This window comes from Myxocyprinus asiaticus, chromosome 50 (assembly GCF_019703515.2).
Source record: "Myxocyprinus asiaticus isolate MX2 ecotype Aquarium Trade chromosome 50, UBuf_Myxa_2, whole genome shotgun sequence".
Taxonomy (NCBI): domain Eukaryota; kingdom Metazoa; phylum Chordata; class Actinopteri; order Cypriniformes; family Catostomidae; genus Myxocyprinus; species Myxocyprinus asiaticus.
The window spans coordinates 18,028,617-18,044,222 of NC_059393.1; the positions used below are offsets into that span (position 1 = coordinate 18,028,617).

At 34.9% G+C, this 15,606-nt stretch overlaps 1 protein-coding gene across 1 annotated transcript; it reads right to left on the minus strand.

Moving 5' to 3' along the window:
- Positions 1 to 1,382: 1,382 nt before the first annotated feature.
- On the minus strand, positions 1,383 to 10,040 carry LOC127439070 (lipoprotein lipase-like). The gene is made up of 10 exons (XM_051695108.1): positions 9,777 to 10,040; positions 8,268 to 8,455; positions 7,754 to 7,933; positions 7,431 to 7,542; positions 6,431 to 6,664; positions 5,793 to 6,035; positions 5,151 to 5,271; positions 4,455 to 4,634; positions 3,494 to 3,601; positions 1,383 to 3,357 (listed from the first exon to the last, which is right to left on the minus strand). Exons 1-10 carry the CDS (start codon positions 9,880 to 9,882, stop codon positions 3,306 to 3,308), a joined length of 1,524 nt encoding a protein of 507 aa, XP_051551068.1. The 5' UTR covers positions 9,883 to 10,040; the 3' UTR covers positions 1,383 to 3,305.
- Between the last annotated feature and the right edge of the window lie 5,566 nt (positions 10,041 to 15,606).

A 15,606-nucleotide genomic window follows, 5' to 3' on the forward strand; every position in this document is an offset into this window, starting at 1 on the left:
GCCAGAAGTAAGCTATATCTACAAAGTCAACACTGAATGAGTGCTGAAATTTAATAAAAATCATGAGAACTGTCCTTTGCAGGGGTGTTCAGACTAACTAGAAGATTGGAATGTCTTATTTTGCGTTCCAAGAACCATTTCTTCCATGAAAAGGGGAGGAGATCTAGAAAAACAGGCTCCCTCTGTTTTGATTTGAGGCTACACGTGAGTCTCCCTTCCATTAAACAATATTGGGTGAGTCAATTGAGTAACACAAGATAACACAGTTTTTTTTTAGTAACACAAGATGTTGTTGAATGGATGAAGCTATTCAAATGACATCTTATTTGAATTGAGATGACTTGAACAAAACTGGGATCACTTGGATTTTGAAGACGTTTTATTATATTAAATTCAAAATGTTTCAGTAATTAATGCCTGGCTGCATGATGACCAGTTGCTTCCCAGAATTTTGTGTAGTTTAGACTTTGATGTGAAACATACAGTATGTGCATTTGCCTGTAGCCTATTTCAGATTTGTGTGAATTAGTTAAAGGAATCAATGTATTCAGACCTTAAGTATCTAAAACATATTCCCATGGAGGATTTAAAGCAAGATTTAGTGTCACGATTAAAGCAAGACGTCAATCCAAAGTATTAAGTACACATTTATTTGTTCTGTCAATGGGTTCTGTCAATTACAACAAAAATTAATTTCTCCATGTCCCTCCTTTTCTTAAAAAAAAAAAAAAAAAAAAAAAAAAGCAAACATCTAGCTTACAGTGAGGCACTTACAATGGAAGTGAATGGGGGCCAATCCATAAAGGTTAAAATACTCACTGTTTTGAAAGTATAGCCACGAGATTAAAAAAAAATATGTGCATTAACATGATTTCAGTGTGATAAAATTGCAAAGTTGTATCCAATTTTACAACTTTGTTACCATGACGACGTACTGACGTAAACCCTAAAACTACTGTAAAAACAACAATTTAAACAACATTAAAGCTCATGTAATACATGAGTTATAACAGAAAAATTAACGTAAGTGCTTTTATAACATTTTAAGCTTCCCATTTCTGTTTAAACCCTCCAGAAATGGGCCCCCATTCACCTCCATTGTAAGTGTCTCACTGTAACTTGATTTTAGCTTCTTTTTTTCCTTTTTTTTTTTTAAAGAAAAGGAGGTACGAGGCAAATGTATTTTTTGTGGTAATCAACATTATGCCACAAATGCTGTCGTCTGAGCTTAACTTGTATTGAACCTAGAATATCTCTTTTAAAGTTAATATCGACATGGCAAATATATTAAATCTTAAGAGAGGCAGTTCAGAGATGGTGAAATGGTGGACTGATTTGCTGTAAACAAACCCCTGTTAAAATACAAATCTAAAGCCCTGACATACTGTAACATTACGTTTATTAAAATTGACATTGTCATACAATGCATGGCATATAGATTAATGTAATAAATGATCACAACAGGTGACCAAATGCTGATCGGATCATCTCCTTCCATCAAGTTCAAATTCAAAGTTTGCTTGCTTATAAAAATAGAGAGTCTACATAACTCAAAAGAACAAGCCAAGAGCACTTCAGAAACATGGAATACATACATTATGTGCTTCATATACAAATATATAAATTCAATAAATAGGAAGGATGAACAGTTTTTGATGTATTTGTGGCTATTATGTGAGACAGGCAACCCTGTTTAGGCCTTTTTTTAAATGTCCACGTTGTTTTCTTTGGATCAAATGATTTAATTTTACTTACAAATCTTGGCTGACCCATGTCTGAACTTTAGACTTCTTCTGTCACTCATTTTGCAGAATAACAAATTAATTCTAATTTTAAGTTGCTATGAAGGGGGTGTTGAGAGACAAAACAATGGCAAAAAGATACAAAATTGTTTGATGACTTTTGCTGGTTTATCCAAACAAAATTGAATGATCAAAAGGAGCAAAGCCTCTAAAGTGACCTGTGCCAGACACAATAACCCACGAAACAAAAGAAAGGTAGACATTTGAAGAGCTGTGTATATATATATATATATATATATATATATATATATATATATATATATATATATATATATATATATATATATATATATATGTATATATAATGACAGTTACAAATATTTACAGTAATCATTGCATCTTGATTCAGCAGAGAGTGGATTTGGTCCCATTTTTGGTGACACCTTATGGTGAAAGCTATTCAGTCGGAATACTGTAGGCAGTTTGAGACAACAAATTTGCCAGATTGACTTTCGTCAGTAGCAAAGAAAATTGGAATTGTTGCTTTGGGAACTGAGGCAAAGAGGATTAGCATAGCTAGCTAGTTGCTTCGGTTAAGAAAATGACTTCACATTGCAACCAAAAAAATAAATAAAAAAATTGCTAAATAACCTAGTGGTTCAGTCTCGAAGTGGAGTACTGTTAACAGAGAGCTAAACCAAACCAACTTTAAATCTGTTTCGAGTGGCATCTTTCTCCAAAAGGAGAAACCTACTACAACAACTAACATTCAGTACGTTTACATGCATTTTAAAAGTTTGATTTCAGCTGGATTAAAACAATAATTCATCTTGTTAAAATGTAAACACTATAGTCCAACTTCTTTTACAAAGTCGGACTAACACCTAAATAATGCGATTGTAGCACAGCTTCATCCAGCATGTATACATGTTAATCGGACCACAATTAGCCTTGGTGTTGTGCACATAATACGAAAGACAGAAATTACGTGCAGTGTTCAAATATTCAATTACGTATTGTGTCATGTATACTTCATACACTTGAAAATGCAAAAAACCTGCTATAGCTTGATTATAACCAGCACATGTAAACTTACTGAGCGTCTCTTTGGTGCACAACTAGCAAAACCCTGTTGGTTAAGTGCAAGCAAGCGCTGCTTGTTAATAAATGTAACCTTCGTATAACCAATGCAGACAGACTGGACCAAACACAGTGTAACAGCATTTTTGCACATGTGTAATGCATAGAGAAATGTGATTATCATTTTATATATTCAACTACTTCAGTAAAGATTGTCTAGCCAGCAATTGTCTTGAAGTGAATGACCTGTGATGTGTCAACATGGACGAAAAACTCAGCAATGTCCAAAGTGATTTTTTGTTCTAAAACTGCACAGCAGTAAAGCTTTCAAGATAGATGTTTCTTGAAGAACGTGTTTCAGGATTTGGGTCAGGTGAAGGTTATTCTTCAGTAAGTCAAAACCTATAGTCTCTACCATTCCTGTTCACAGCAGATTGCGTGCAGGTTCCAGCAGAGTTGGATTCTGAAGTGCGCCTCTACTCTCTACTCTGTGTTTTGTTTGAACGAACTTCCGTGCATCGTCAGCTTGTGCAATCTGTCAGAGTAAAGTGCAGAGGGTTTAGTCAAACAAAAGCCACTACAACAAATAAAACAAGCACATAGTAGCTGCAAGGGAAGGTCATTTTTAGTGAGCTATGTAAATAGATAAGAAAAACAGTGGATGAATTTACCTCTGGTTTTTGCGGCTTGACTGGGCTTCTTTGTCTTTCACAAAGACTGCGGCATCGCCTCCACGTGCTAGGTAGGAAAATTCACCATCCTTGGCGCTGAAGATAACTCTGTATCAAAAAAGAACTTCATTTTAATTTTGAGGTTTCCATTTAGGCTCAAGGATAATTCGGATTTTCAGAATAAGTTCAGGTTTAACATTAAAGGTGAAGAGTGCACCACTAGTGGCACTAAACAGAACTGCGGTCAGTTTGTTTTAGTGGCTTGACTGAGCGCAACATAACATCGACTCAAATAATGGCATGTTGATTGGGAGAGTTTAAAACTTGTTTGAAAACAATCAATGAGTGCATTTACCTGCACAGCATAAATATTGATAATAATAAAAATGTAGCTTATTATAAAAAAAAACAGACAACGAAAGAAAACCGTGTTTACATGAAATTTGAAATCATCTGATTATTCTCTGCTTTTGACATCAAAACATAAACAGGCATGAGCACATCACTTGCGCACACTGTATGAAGTCAGTGAGAATGCCTGTAAAGTTTACATGCAACGCAACATCAGAGTAATGAGCAAAAATCTGTGTGCTGATCAGTTTTTGCTTAAACTTTTTATGACCTTACCCCATATATTTATGACCTTACCCCGTATACTTCACATGTTGTCTGTTAAGCATCATTATAAGATTGTACATGTAATCGCAAATACAGTATGTATATATGTGTTTGAAATTCTGTTTTGTGTCGCTAGTAGCATAGAAATAGCACACTTCACATTTAAAATGTACTGAAGATTACCCTGAATTAAAAAAAAAGAAGCTTCATTTAAATTCTGAACTGGAAATTCAACTTTGAATTTGAAATTTTGGCTCAAGAGTCATTTGATTTTCGGATTTAATTTAAGTTTACATTTAATCTTAAATTTTACTACAAGCAAAAAACATTTCTTTCTGCTTACTTTGATTGTGTCTCTCCTGACTTGACACGTAGTTTGCGGATGTGAAAGGTATCAGAGTTCCACCAGGGCCAGCTGATAAGCGTGTCTTTCTCCCATAGAATCTTAACCATAAGAAGTTCTCCAATGTCTACATCTGTGGTCAACAGGAAGGACACTGTGGAGTTTGTGTTCAAAGCAGACCTGTGGAATCAAGCAAAAGCCATTATTACCATTTGGACAGAACCTTACAGTGAGCTTAGCACAGGGCAGAGTCCAATCTCAGGTAACTTACTGCCAAATGTTTGTATTTTGTTCTTCTGTGTAGTTGTTCATACATAATACATGACCTATTTTTCGTAACCAAGGTCATAAAATCATACTGCGCTGCATAGGCAAAATGCAGTAAATTCACACTATCAAATTGAGTTAGAAATCACATCTCTTTAACTGTGATATAGCTCAACAATGCTTAGAATCAGACACAATGCAATGAGAATATTTTATACTCAACACTGAAATTGTTGGCTGGACAATTGGGGAAAAAAAGTGTTGTTTAGGGTTGGTGTAGTTACTGCATTTTGGCTTTGTAGAATGCCGAGTCTCTAAGACCATCTTGGTATAACACTACAAAACTGCTTTTAGGCTTAATTCAGAACCATTTCTAGTTAATTCAGAACCTAAAGTCTTGACATACCATCAAATAATGCAGCAACTTACATAACATAGGGAATGTTCTCCTTCTCGCCATGGATTCCATACAATGAGATCTTCATTGGCTGGTCAGTGTAGCTCAATTTTGTCTTGCTGAAGAAGTGGACCTTCACTTGGTAATGGAAAACTGTGAGAAGATGGTTATATTTAGAAAGGATTTTGGACGATGTAAACACTCAACCGGCTCTCAGCAATCCTGACTTGGTAACACCTCTTCAGACTTCTGTTAAGGCACTTTTTTTTTTTTTTGTAATTTTAGAGGTAAGAAGCTATTAACATGCTGTAGACTGTCCTCATCCTGAGAGCCATGTCTTAACAAGAGCAGTTTAATATGGACTATGATTGTTCATATGGCATAGTAATAACCATCAATGACCAATTCTGCTTCCTAGTGATATAGTGTTGTTGCTTTGTACTAGCAAACCTGTGCAATGGTGTTTAGTTTCAAAACAAATCGTCAACATAATTTTTCCACTATGTGTCCCAGACAGCACTTTGACAAAGATTGGCATGGTCTACGAAGACTCCAATACACCGATATCGTACATAGACTTAAATCTGACTATTTGCTTATTTGAGGTCTGTTTGAAGACTGTCCTCTTGTAACCTACCACATTTCAACCCAGAGTAAACCTTGGTGTTCCTTACGTTTATAGGGCATCATGTCTCTGGTTTTCATGTACATCTTGCTGCTCCTGCGAGTACGGATTTTGTTGATGCTGTAGCCAACCTTATTGCAGCGGTTCTTGCGACAGCTGAGGCACATGCCTTTGTTGAAGCTGTCTTTGGAGTTGCAGCGGTAAGCCATGCTTTGTTGCTCCATGTTTACCAGCGAGTCAATGAACAGGTGGATGGAGCGCTCGTGGGAGCACTTCACAATCTGATCCATGTCTGCGGAGAGCCGGGGAAAAAGGTTAAAGGTAATTTTCTAATATTAAGCATACAGTATTCAGTAGTCAGCGTTTTATTACCTGCAAAACCTTAAACCAGCCTGAGTTGGTTGACTGATCTCCCAGTCTGGCCAAGACTGGTCAGTTTTTATAGTTTTCGAGGGGTTTGGGGAACTTTTCAGCTGGTCAGGCTGGATGACAGCTGGCTGACCAGCTAAACTAACTAAGGCTTTGAGACCAGTTAGACTAACTTAACACTAGCTTGGCCAAGTTGGGAGACCAGTAAGACCTGCTTAAACCAGCTAAGACCTTAGGCTCATTTAAACTGTTTTTAAACAGGATTTAAAGTGGTTTTGTAATCTAAAAACATATTTGAGGGCAACAATGGTAACTCACTTCTTAAACCTGAAGTGGCCACCATCATCACAGTGTTCTGAAGGTCACAGCCAGGCTGAAAGGTCCCGCCATTAGGGTAAATGTCCACATGGCCAACTGGCCTCTGAATCCCAATGCTGCGGTCCGGAGAGCCTCGGGTGTTGGTGTGAAGAACATCCACAAAAAGGGCATCGTCAGGGGAAAGAGTGCTCTGGGCATCAGCATACTCAAAGGTAGGACCAGCAGGATCCAACCCTGGTGAGACAACCAAGACATTAACATTAAATTTGTCAGTGTGATCACTGCATGTCTAAGGTCTCAAATGGTAGAATATAAAATTGACACCCTAAAGGGGCCGTCCAGATCAAATGTGTTCTTGCGCTAAAAAAAGCTGTTTTAAAAAGTAAAACAAAACATTGAGCTTATGCACGAGACACTAAAAAAAACAACAAAGATGTCCATCAAGGTCATGTTTCCATAGCAAATCACTTGCAAAAAGACATAAAAAACTGAAGCATCAAACTGAACATGTTCTTGCGCTAAAAAACCCTAGATGCACGCAACAAATAGAATAGAACACAGGTGTCTCAAGATGCATTTTTAAAAGTTTAAGTTCTTTTTAACTTGAGAAGGCATTTAAAAAACACAGCCCTCCTGCGTGAGATGCTAAAAAAATCAGTGAGATGCGGCACAACGGTAAAAGATGTCTTTCTAGTGCATGTTTACATAGAAAAACAATTCGAAAAACAGTGCACATGTATGTAAAAAAATTTGTTCTTGTGCTAAAAAAGCTAGATGCAGTGCAACAAACAGAAGAGAACACAGGTGTCTCGAGATACATTTTTAAAAGTTACATGCTGTCTTAAAAAAACATAGCGCTCCTGCACGAGACGCTGAAAAAAAACAGCAAGATGCAGCAAAATGTTTACAGACGCCTGTCTAGTGCATGTTTACATCGAACACAGACGGACTCAAAAACGCATTCAGTGTGAATGGCCCCTAAGACACAACTTCGAGTTACCTGTGATTCTGTTAACTTTATATCTGGTAAGAAGACCAGCGATTCCTGCAACATGAGCTCCAAGGCTGTAGCCTAGCAGATGCAACTTCTCCCAAGGATAGTCAAGCTCGGCCTAAAGAAATGAACAAACATACAAGATAAAGATTTAAGTGTACTGCAAGGAGACCGTATATTCAAGAAAATATCCATGAAACCTTATATTTGTGACAGTCATGTATATTTGAAAAACTGCAATTACAATTTCAACTATCTACATATATCTACATGGTCAACGATTGCCACTGTGACGTAGAACAAACCCACTCTGAGAGTGCTTAACACACCTGTAACCAGTTGACAAATTTGGCCACATCTTTGCCTACTAGCTTGGTGTAGGCAGCTGACGTAGGGTAATGTTGTTGAGCACGGGACAGCCAGTCCACCACAATGACATTGGCTGTTGGCTCTCGTTCATAGAGGGCTTCTACCAGTTTATGAACCCAGCTCTCAAACATACCAGTGACCTGAGATGAAAGCACTTGCATTATGGTTTGGACTATTACAAAGATTCATCAACGCTCTTTAATGATGCAACATTTTATTGTGATATTATGAACAATACAAATACAAAATAAAAACCCACTAAAGAGTTCAGCTTTTACTCGAAGAGGAATAGTTCACCCAAAAATGAAGGTGAGGTTGGGTACATGATGACAGAATTTTCATTTTCAGGCAAACTATCCCACAAGTTTAATAGAGCAGGCTGAGATGATGTTGTATAGCTGCATTTGATATAAAAATTCCAGCTGAGAGATATTTTGTTTTCCTAGACTGTACAAATATAGTGGCTGCACTTACTGTCCATCCATGAATAACTATGAAAGTGTTGTTCTCTGTATTGAAGTTGCATTCTTTGATAGTGTGAGGTTGACCAGGAACTATATAACAGAGATCGTCTTCAGGTTCATCAATGGTTCTAAAGGAGAACTTGGATTCAATGTCACTGAAGTCCATCATCCATTCTGTGGCATTGTCCATGATATCACCTGTCCAAAGACAGGTCAACAATGAGCTCACCAACCAACAAAAACAATATACAGTAAACACTTGCCATAGACTAAATGGCGCTTACATTAAATGCTTTTACTTGTAAGCTGCTTATAAATATCCAAATTATTAAAGTTTTAAAGAAGCTTAGCTTGCATGTGCTTATGCTTTTCACTAATTTTGAATCTAAGGAATTAGTTAAAAAAAAAAAACCGTTTGGATCCTTTCTCAGTGCTTGAGATGGCTATAAATTGTATGAAAAAAAAAAAAACGATTATTTCGCTATGATGTCCTGAACATGTCTCCACAACTGACAACTTCAAATTTACAATTAAATTCTTCTTATTTTTTTTTTCAGTCTGACCTGCCTTTGAGAGAACACTACTTTGCCATATCACTAACAGACAAGAACTTTGCCTATTTTTATTTTATTTTTATTTTTTTAAGATATTTATAAGTTTTATGACTCTCTGAAAGGCACACATTGATAAAACAGGATAAATCACAATGCTTAACAAAACAGTCTGACCATAGAATACATTTCCAACATTTCACATGGCTTTTATAATAATAAAAGATCAATAAAAAATTATAAAATACATTTTAAGTGTTACAGAATCTGAAAAATTTTCAACATGCAATATTGCCTAAGAGTAAATAAGATAAATAATAAAAATATATATATATCTTTTTTAAACTTGAGTAAATGCATGAATGATTAATATGTTAATATGTGTCATGTTAATAAATTATAAATTAAAATTCGACAAGAAACTTTTTAGTTTTACTTAATCTGAATATGTTTTACCATGCAACATTGTTTTTTTTAAGACTAAATAAGGTAAATAAATAGTTAAATAAATAAATAACTGAAATAAATGCATGAAACGTTTTTAAGTGTTTGAAAATATAAGTGATAGAAATGTGTTTTACTGAATCTCAATATGTTCCACATTGTCTTTTTAGACTAAAATAACGAAAGTATAAATAAATAAATAAAATAATAATAAATAAAATTAAAAAAACGTGCATTAATGCATTAAAAAAATAATACTAGCGTGTATCTTTTCACTCATGCATAATACATTTGGTTATTTATTTAGTGACTTTAGTTAACTGTCGCAATACACTAGTCCGATTTCTGTTATTTGTCTAAAATAATATTTTTATGACTTCTTGATCAAAATATTCGCGTTTAATCACCAAAAAAAAAAAAAAAAAAAAAAAAAAAAAGTGAGATTTTAAGTCCTTTTAAACGTTTAAAAACAATTTAAAAAGCAGCATTCTCTGATTCTATAAAATAATTATAATTATACTTACTAAAAGCGGTAGAGTCAGCTGTCGGCTCAATTGTAGTCGCGTAACCCGCGGAAATGTACGCAAAATATATCCAAGTTATCAAACCGTAATTGCTCCCTTTCCCCATGTTAATTTAATTTAAATATTCACGGCTGGATTAAAAAATATTAAATTCAATGCTGAAGCAGTTCTGATCCAGTTATTAACAGCGTAGCAGCAAGTTTATATTCCAGTTGGAGGTAGCAGCTTCTTTACTCTTAGATGTCAATGTCCAGAGTTTCTCTCAAAGTTTAAATCAGTTGCCGCTACAAGCGTGTCTTTATCCTCAGTGCCGGGCCTCATGCAAATCACTCACATTCTATTGGTCGAGAGAGGTGGGGTAAAGCATGATGTGGCCAATAAAAGACCAGGAACCCCCTCACTGATTCATCAGTCACGATTGCAAATCTGAGAAGTTCAGGGGCCCCTGAGGGCCCCACCAATGTGTAAATCGATTTCAAGGGATTTTCTTTCTTTCTTTCTTTCTTTTTAACATATGAATGTATTTTTTGATCCCTTTGTCTTTACATGTCTTTTTTGTACATATCTGTAAAAATAAATAAATAAATAAATAATAATAAAAAAACCTTTTTTAATATTTTATAAATTTTTAAATTTTTGCTCCTCAACATGGTAAATGATGCCTATATTCATTCCCAAATTTCAGATCTGATTTACCAGCTTCATAAGTCATTCCTGTTTCAAAACCAACACTACATCATTCCCGCCAACTAATAAAACCTCCCAGACTGTTGTATAAGGTGGGTAAATCTAAGTCACTGTTTGATTAATGCTCCGTAACGACTTAAAATGTTACTCTAAATCAAAACATTGCACATTTTGTTCACACAGAATGCCGCCCACACCACCTGTTTATTTTTTGGTCATGATACCCTTTGCTAACTTGAAAACCAACAAACAATGTGTTCACAATGTGTGCACAATCACTGCCTGCTCTTGGCCGCATGTGGAAGAGGGTCACAGATATCAGTCTGATTTCAATTCAGGGAGACGTTCAATGGATGTGTTTGGTCACCCTGCCCCTCATTGGTCAGACAACGGTGAGCAGAGTGAAGGCTAAGCATTGTTTAACTTTTAGCAAAGAAAAATGATACCGCAGTTTCAATAGAGACACTTAAAGATACACTTGTTTTATTTTCGATAACAATACTGATGCAATTTCTATGGATAAACTGGGTAATAATATCCATTTATCACTGTATTTGTTTGCCATCATTTTAATAGGCCATGCATTTTAAATTGACATTTTCAGGCATTTGTTGTCGTTTATCAATTATTTCAAATGTACAAAACATGAACAATCGTCTGTTCATGTTAAGATAGGCTATAGTCCCTTTCCTAAACCAATATCTGATTACACAAGTTTATTACTATATGTAATGCATTAATTTTCCAACTAATAATAAAAATAAAATAAAAAATCACTAGTTTAAAAAGCTCTAAGGATCAATATTTTTATGTGAGAATCGATCCACTCGATACAATAGTATTGATAGTATATTATTTAAGATGCACCCATTCCTAGCAGTAAATCACTAATATATAATGAAAAAAACAAACAACAAAAAAAAGGTACAGGTGCAATTGCTATTGCTTCTGTTTCGGCTCAGCATTTCAGATTAATGATGAAAGGAAAGGCAAGAAAAAACACGTGCCATTTTCTAATGAACACATCCTTACATGCACTCTCTCAGCAAGAATAAACATTTATATTCTCTCTGAACATGAATATATACTTTATCAACACAAGTAAACCAGCTCACAAAGCAAGAAAGAAGAAACTATTGCATGGATGCAGTTGCTTTGGCTCAAAGTAGAGCTTCATGCAAAACACGTGTTTGAATGCATAAAGTCATTTTGACATGAATAATACAATAGCTCAGTAATGCAAGATTGCTGTGTTGGCAATTTAACATTTACAGTTTTAAATTGGTGTACAAAAAGGTAAAAGGCAAATGTTGATTCGGATAATTTTTCAGATCAACTGCATACTGCAAGTCTAAACTTATTTTTAAAAAAGTCTTATTTTGTACAGGTTTATAGTTGTAACTTTCTGGGGAACTTTGGACACTTCATAACCTCATTCAAACATGTGAACTTATCACCATCATTGTAAACAATCAGCTCTTTAATATTAGATGACCCAGTTCCTGAGGTATCGATTTCTGGAAAAACCATTGCAATGTGTTGAAAACTGCATATTCCCACAGACAAGAATAGTTTGGTCCTTCTTCAAACAAACTCATCAGATATTATTCTGTCAAAAATAGGATTTTGTCTTGACTGTATACGTTTGGAAAGCTTAGGTGAACATAAATGACCCAACCCAGAAATACCAAGGCAGACAACACCTAACAACCATTTACTGATGGTTACAATTTAGTCACATAGTAATCAACATCAAGACTGAGTTTTGGTTTGTTGGGCTCTGGGAATATTGGTTTAATGAAAGACCAGGAATGAGACTGAGAGTTCCATCAGGATAAACGACATAGTTACCAAAAAGAATGGTACTACATTGAAAAGAAACATTCCCAATGCAAGCCTGCCTACAAATATGTACGCATATTGAAATATACTGTACCTTTATACGTACATCTTGTATGGCTTACATTTGTATTTTTGCATTGCGATGCATCACCATTCCTGGCAATGCAATATTGCTGTACTTTTTGTATGGAGAAAAGTTTTTGTTAATAGAAAACTTTTGAATATAGTTGTATACACAAAGTGTAAACCAGTTGTCGCCCTATATTAATACATAGCAATACTTTGCATTTGGGTTGGGTAGTTGAAAAAAAACAAACATTTGATATGAAATTAATAAGTGAATAATATATGATAAACAAATGATGCAATAAATTGAGTTTTACAGAATATATTTAAGATTTTTTTGTTTTTTTGTTGCAACATTGTCTCATAAGACTAAAAAAGATAAAAACAAACTAAATAAATTAAACTGAAATAAATGCATGATACATTTTATAAGTGCCATAAGATAAATAAATTATATTAGAAAATACACAAAAATTGGTATTTAACAGAAACTATTGGTATTTAAAAATTATTTAAATGCATTGAAATATTATATATATATATATATATATATATATATATATATATATATATATACATATATATACATATTTATATATCATAATAATAATAATAATTATTATTAACATCAACATTTTAGGTTAAACCTTATTTGAATGCATAAGGGGATGTCAACTTCCCAAAAGTATTTCATGTCAACAAAACTTTTAAAATGCAGCTGTTTTGTGAGCATTGTGAATTTAACCTCTGATCACCAGATAACAAAGTTTTATCCAATTTAATCCAAAAACAACTCTGACTATAAGCAGCATGTATACAGCAACTTCAGATTCACACATTTGCAATAAAAAAAACACAGTTTATCATACACAGTTCAGAGAAACATATTTACAGTGATTTCAAATGTTTGCAAGAGCACTAAATAAAACCCATCTGGTCAAGACTGTGACTCTTGCAGAGTTAAATCCCGATGGGCATGGATATAAAACTGATTTCAGCTGTGAATGTTGTAACTCTGTCTGCCTCTAAACCCTTAATTGCAATCTCTGGGGAAGCCTGTGCTTGCTCCAATACTGTAGTACCAATGTTGAGGAAGTTACTTTGAAACTAAATTGTCAAGCCACAAGCTGCTCATAATTGAAAGAAGGCCTTCTTCAACTGCAGTCAAGCTACATTTCTGTAAAGGAAGCTACATTAAGCTACTAGCTAACTACATTGGGCTATTTCAATGTGTAATGGAAGCATTTAACTAAATATTCGAAAAAAAAAAAAAGAAAGACGCAAAATGGGCCAAACGCGAAGGCATGTGTGCAGGTGCTCGAATATGCAAATCACGTTATGAATGGTTAATCAGTTTTAGGATGCTGAATCAGTCGGTTCATTAAATGATTCACAGATTTATTTGAGTTTCTGCTCATATGTCTGCATATCATATGACTTCTCAAAACTTCATATGAGAGAGTTTACATTTTAGGAAAGTGCATCTGATTGTTACATAAGTTAACATAAGTTACAAAAGTTTGGCTGTCCTAAAGATGCATACGCAATACAATAGCAAAGTTTTTTCATGCTACACTGCTACTTGTTGGAAAAAGTAGCTTTTTACTGGAAAATCCACTCTACTCTTTTGAAAACTGGTGAGCTATAGTCATGCTACTGAAAAACATTGAGTAGTGAAGCAACTTTTAGTTACTAGTTATTAAAGGATGGAGGCCATTAACTACTCTGAAAACCTCAATAACTGGTTTATAGTAAGAGGATATGAGGACAATATTTTGCACAAGAAGTTCATAAAACAATTGGAAGTCTCACTTCTCAAATAAAGGTAGTGTTGTAACTAATTGTGACGTAGAATAAAGATCGTCAATGAATCAGCAACCTTAATTGTTGCTTATGGGCCATTGAAAAATACAAGTACAGTAGAAATTGTATATTTAAACCAATATGATGTGCAAAGCAACATTTTTTTTCTTCTCTGGGATGTGCTACTCTTACACTTGTATTTGACTCATAACATATGTAGGCTACATCATAATTTAAGTTTAATGTTTATATGAATGTATAAGTGAAGTGTATATTTTAGGTGCTAAAACTAGTAACCATTTAATGACCCTTTTAACTTCACTAGGTCCTGCGATGGTACAAACAAATTTGTAAAAGTAGAAATATTCCTTGTTGTCACTCAGTATAGTCATAAAAACGGTGTGCATCATAATTAATAAAAACATTTTCAAAATTATCATTTTAAATGGAGTGTAGCATGTCACACACTGTAGAATCCCAGAAGTATTTAAAGTCAGCTACTGTACCAACCTCTAATGTACTTAACTTGTTCAGTAAGGATTTGGACATTTTGACAGCGCAAATAAGCCTTTCGGCAGAATCCAGTCATGTGCTGTCCAGGGTTTTCTCTCAGCGAGAGATAAGCCTCATTGTTTTGCTTATATTAAACTACTGGCTGCAAATCAGCGATTGGTGAAGCTCAGCAAATCCTATGGATAAAGCAGGCACAAAATATTACTGTGGTTACAGTCTTTATCTATTGTGTCTGTTAAGGGGAACATGTCCGAAATGTAGGGTGCCATCATGAGCAACAGCTGGCTGACTTTGAGAGCATCTTGCTTTCTGAGAACTGTGGGAGAAATCCAAGTGTTTCATATTTTCTAGACAACTGGCCCCTGATGAGGAACACCCATGTGTTTCCCTTTGCACACCATTTATTGGGGATACTAAAAGCACTGTTGTGCACAGTCAGACCAAAAGACACATACAGTTGACTTTCAACCCCTTTGTGACGTGAATCAGTTCTATGATTTATTAGTACTGACTTTGCAAGACACTTTTGGTATCAAATGCATAATTTTAAATAGAAGTATTTGCATTAGTAGTCTCAGAATTGGTTCCCAGTGTACTGTATGGACATTTATACAGTATAGAAGTGTGTTTATACTGTATATATGCATATATATCAGGGTACATATTCAGTTTGACAAACCTGTTCTAAAATCAACTTTGACAGAATTTGCCTTCACCACACCAGTTCATGTACACAGAATGCGGCATAGCACTGCTTCAAATGGAGTAACACGGCTGTCAGTAGGGGTCTTTGAGTTATGTTTTTTGTCAGCGATACTCCTGCCATATCCCCACCTCTTTTCCACCAGTGCATAGAGCCCGCTGTTCCATATGCCACATGTTCACGCTGTATGGCAGCTACGTATTTAGCATGTATAGA

What these genes read in the sequence shown, in the direction of transcription:
- LOC127439070 (XM_051695108.1), bottom strand. Translation starts at nt 9,882, where the DNA reads ATGGGGAAAGGGAGCAATTACGGTTTGATAACTTGGATATATTTTGCG. An exon ending in AATTTGTCAACTGGTTACAG is followed by an intron (nt 7,543 to 7,753) that starts GTGTGTTAAGCA and finishes TCATTTCTTTAG; the next exon opens with GCCGAGCTTGACTATCCTTG. An exon ending in TCAGGAGAGACACAATCAAA is followed by an intron (nt 3,602 to 4,454) that starts GTAAGCAGAAAG and finishes TTTTTGATACAG; the next exon opens with AGTTATCTTCAGCGCCAAGG.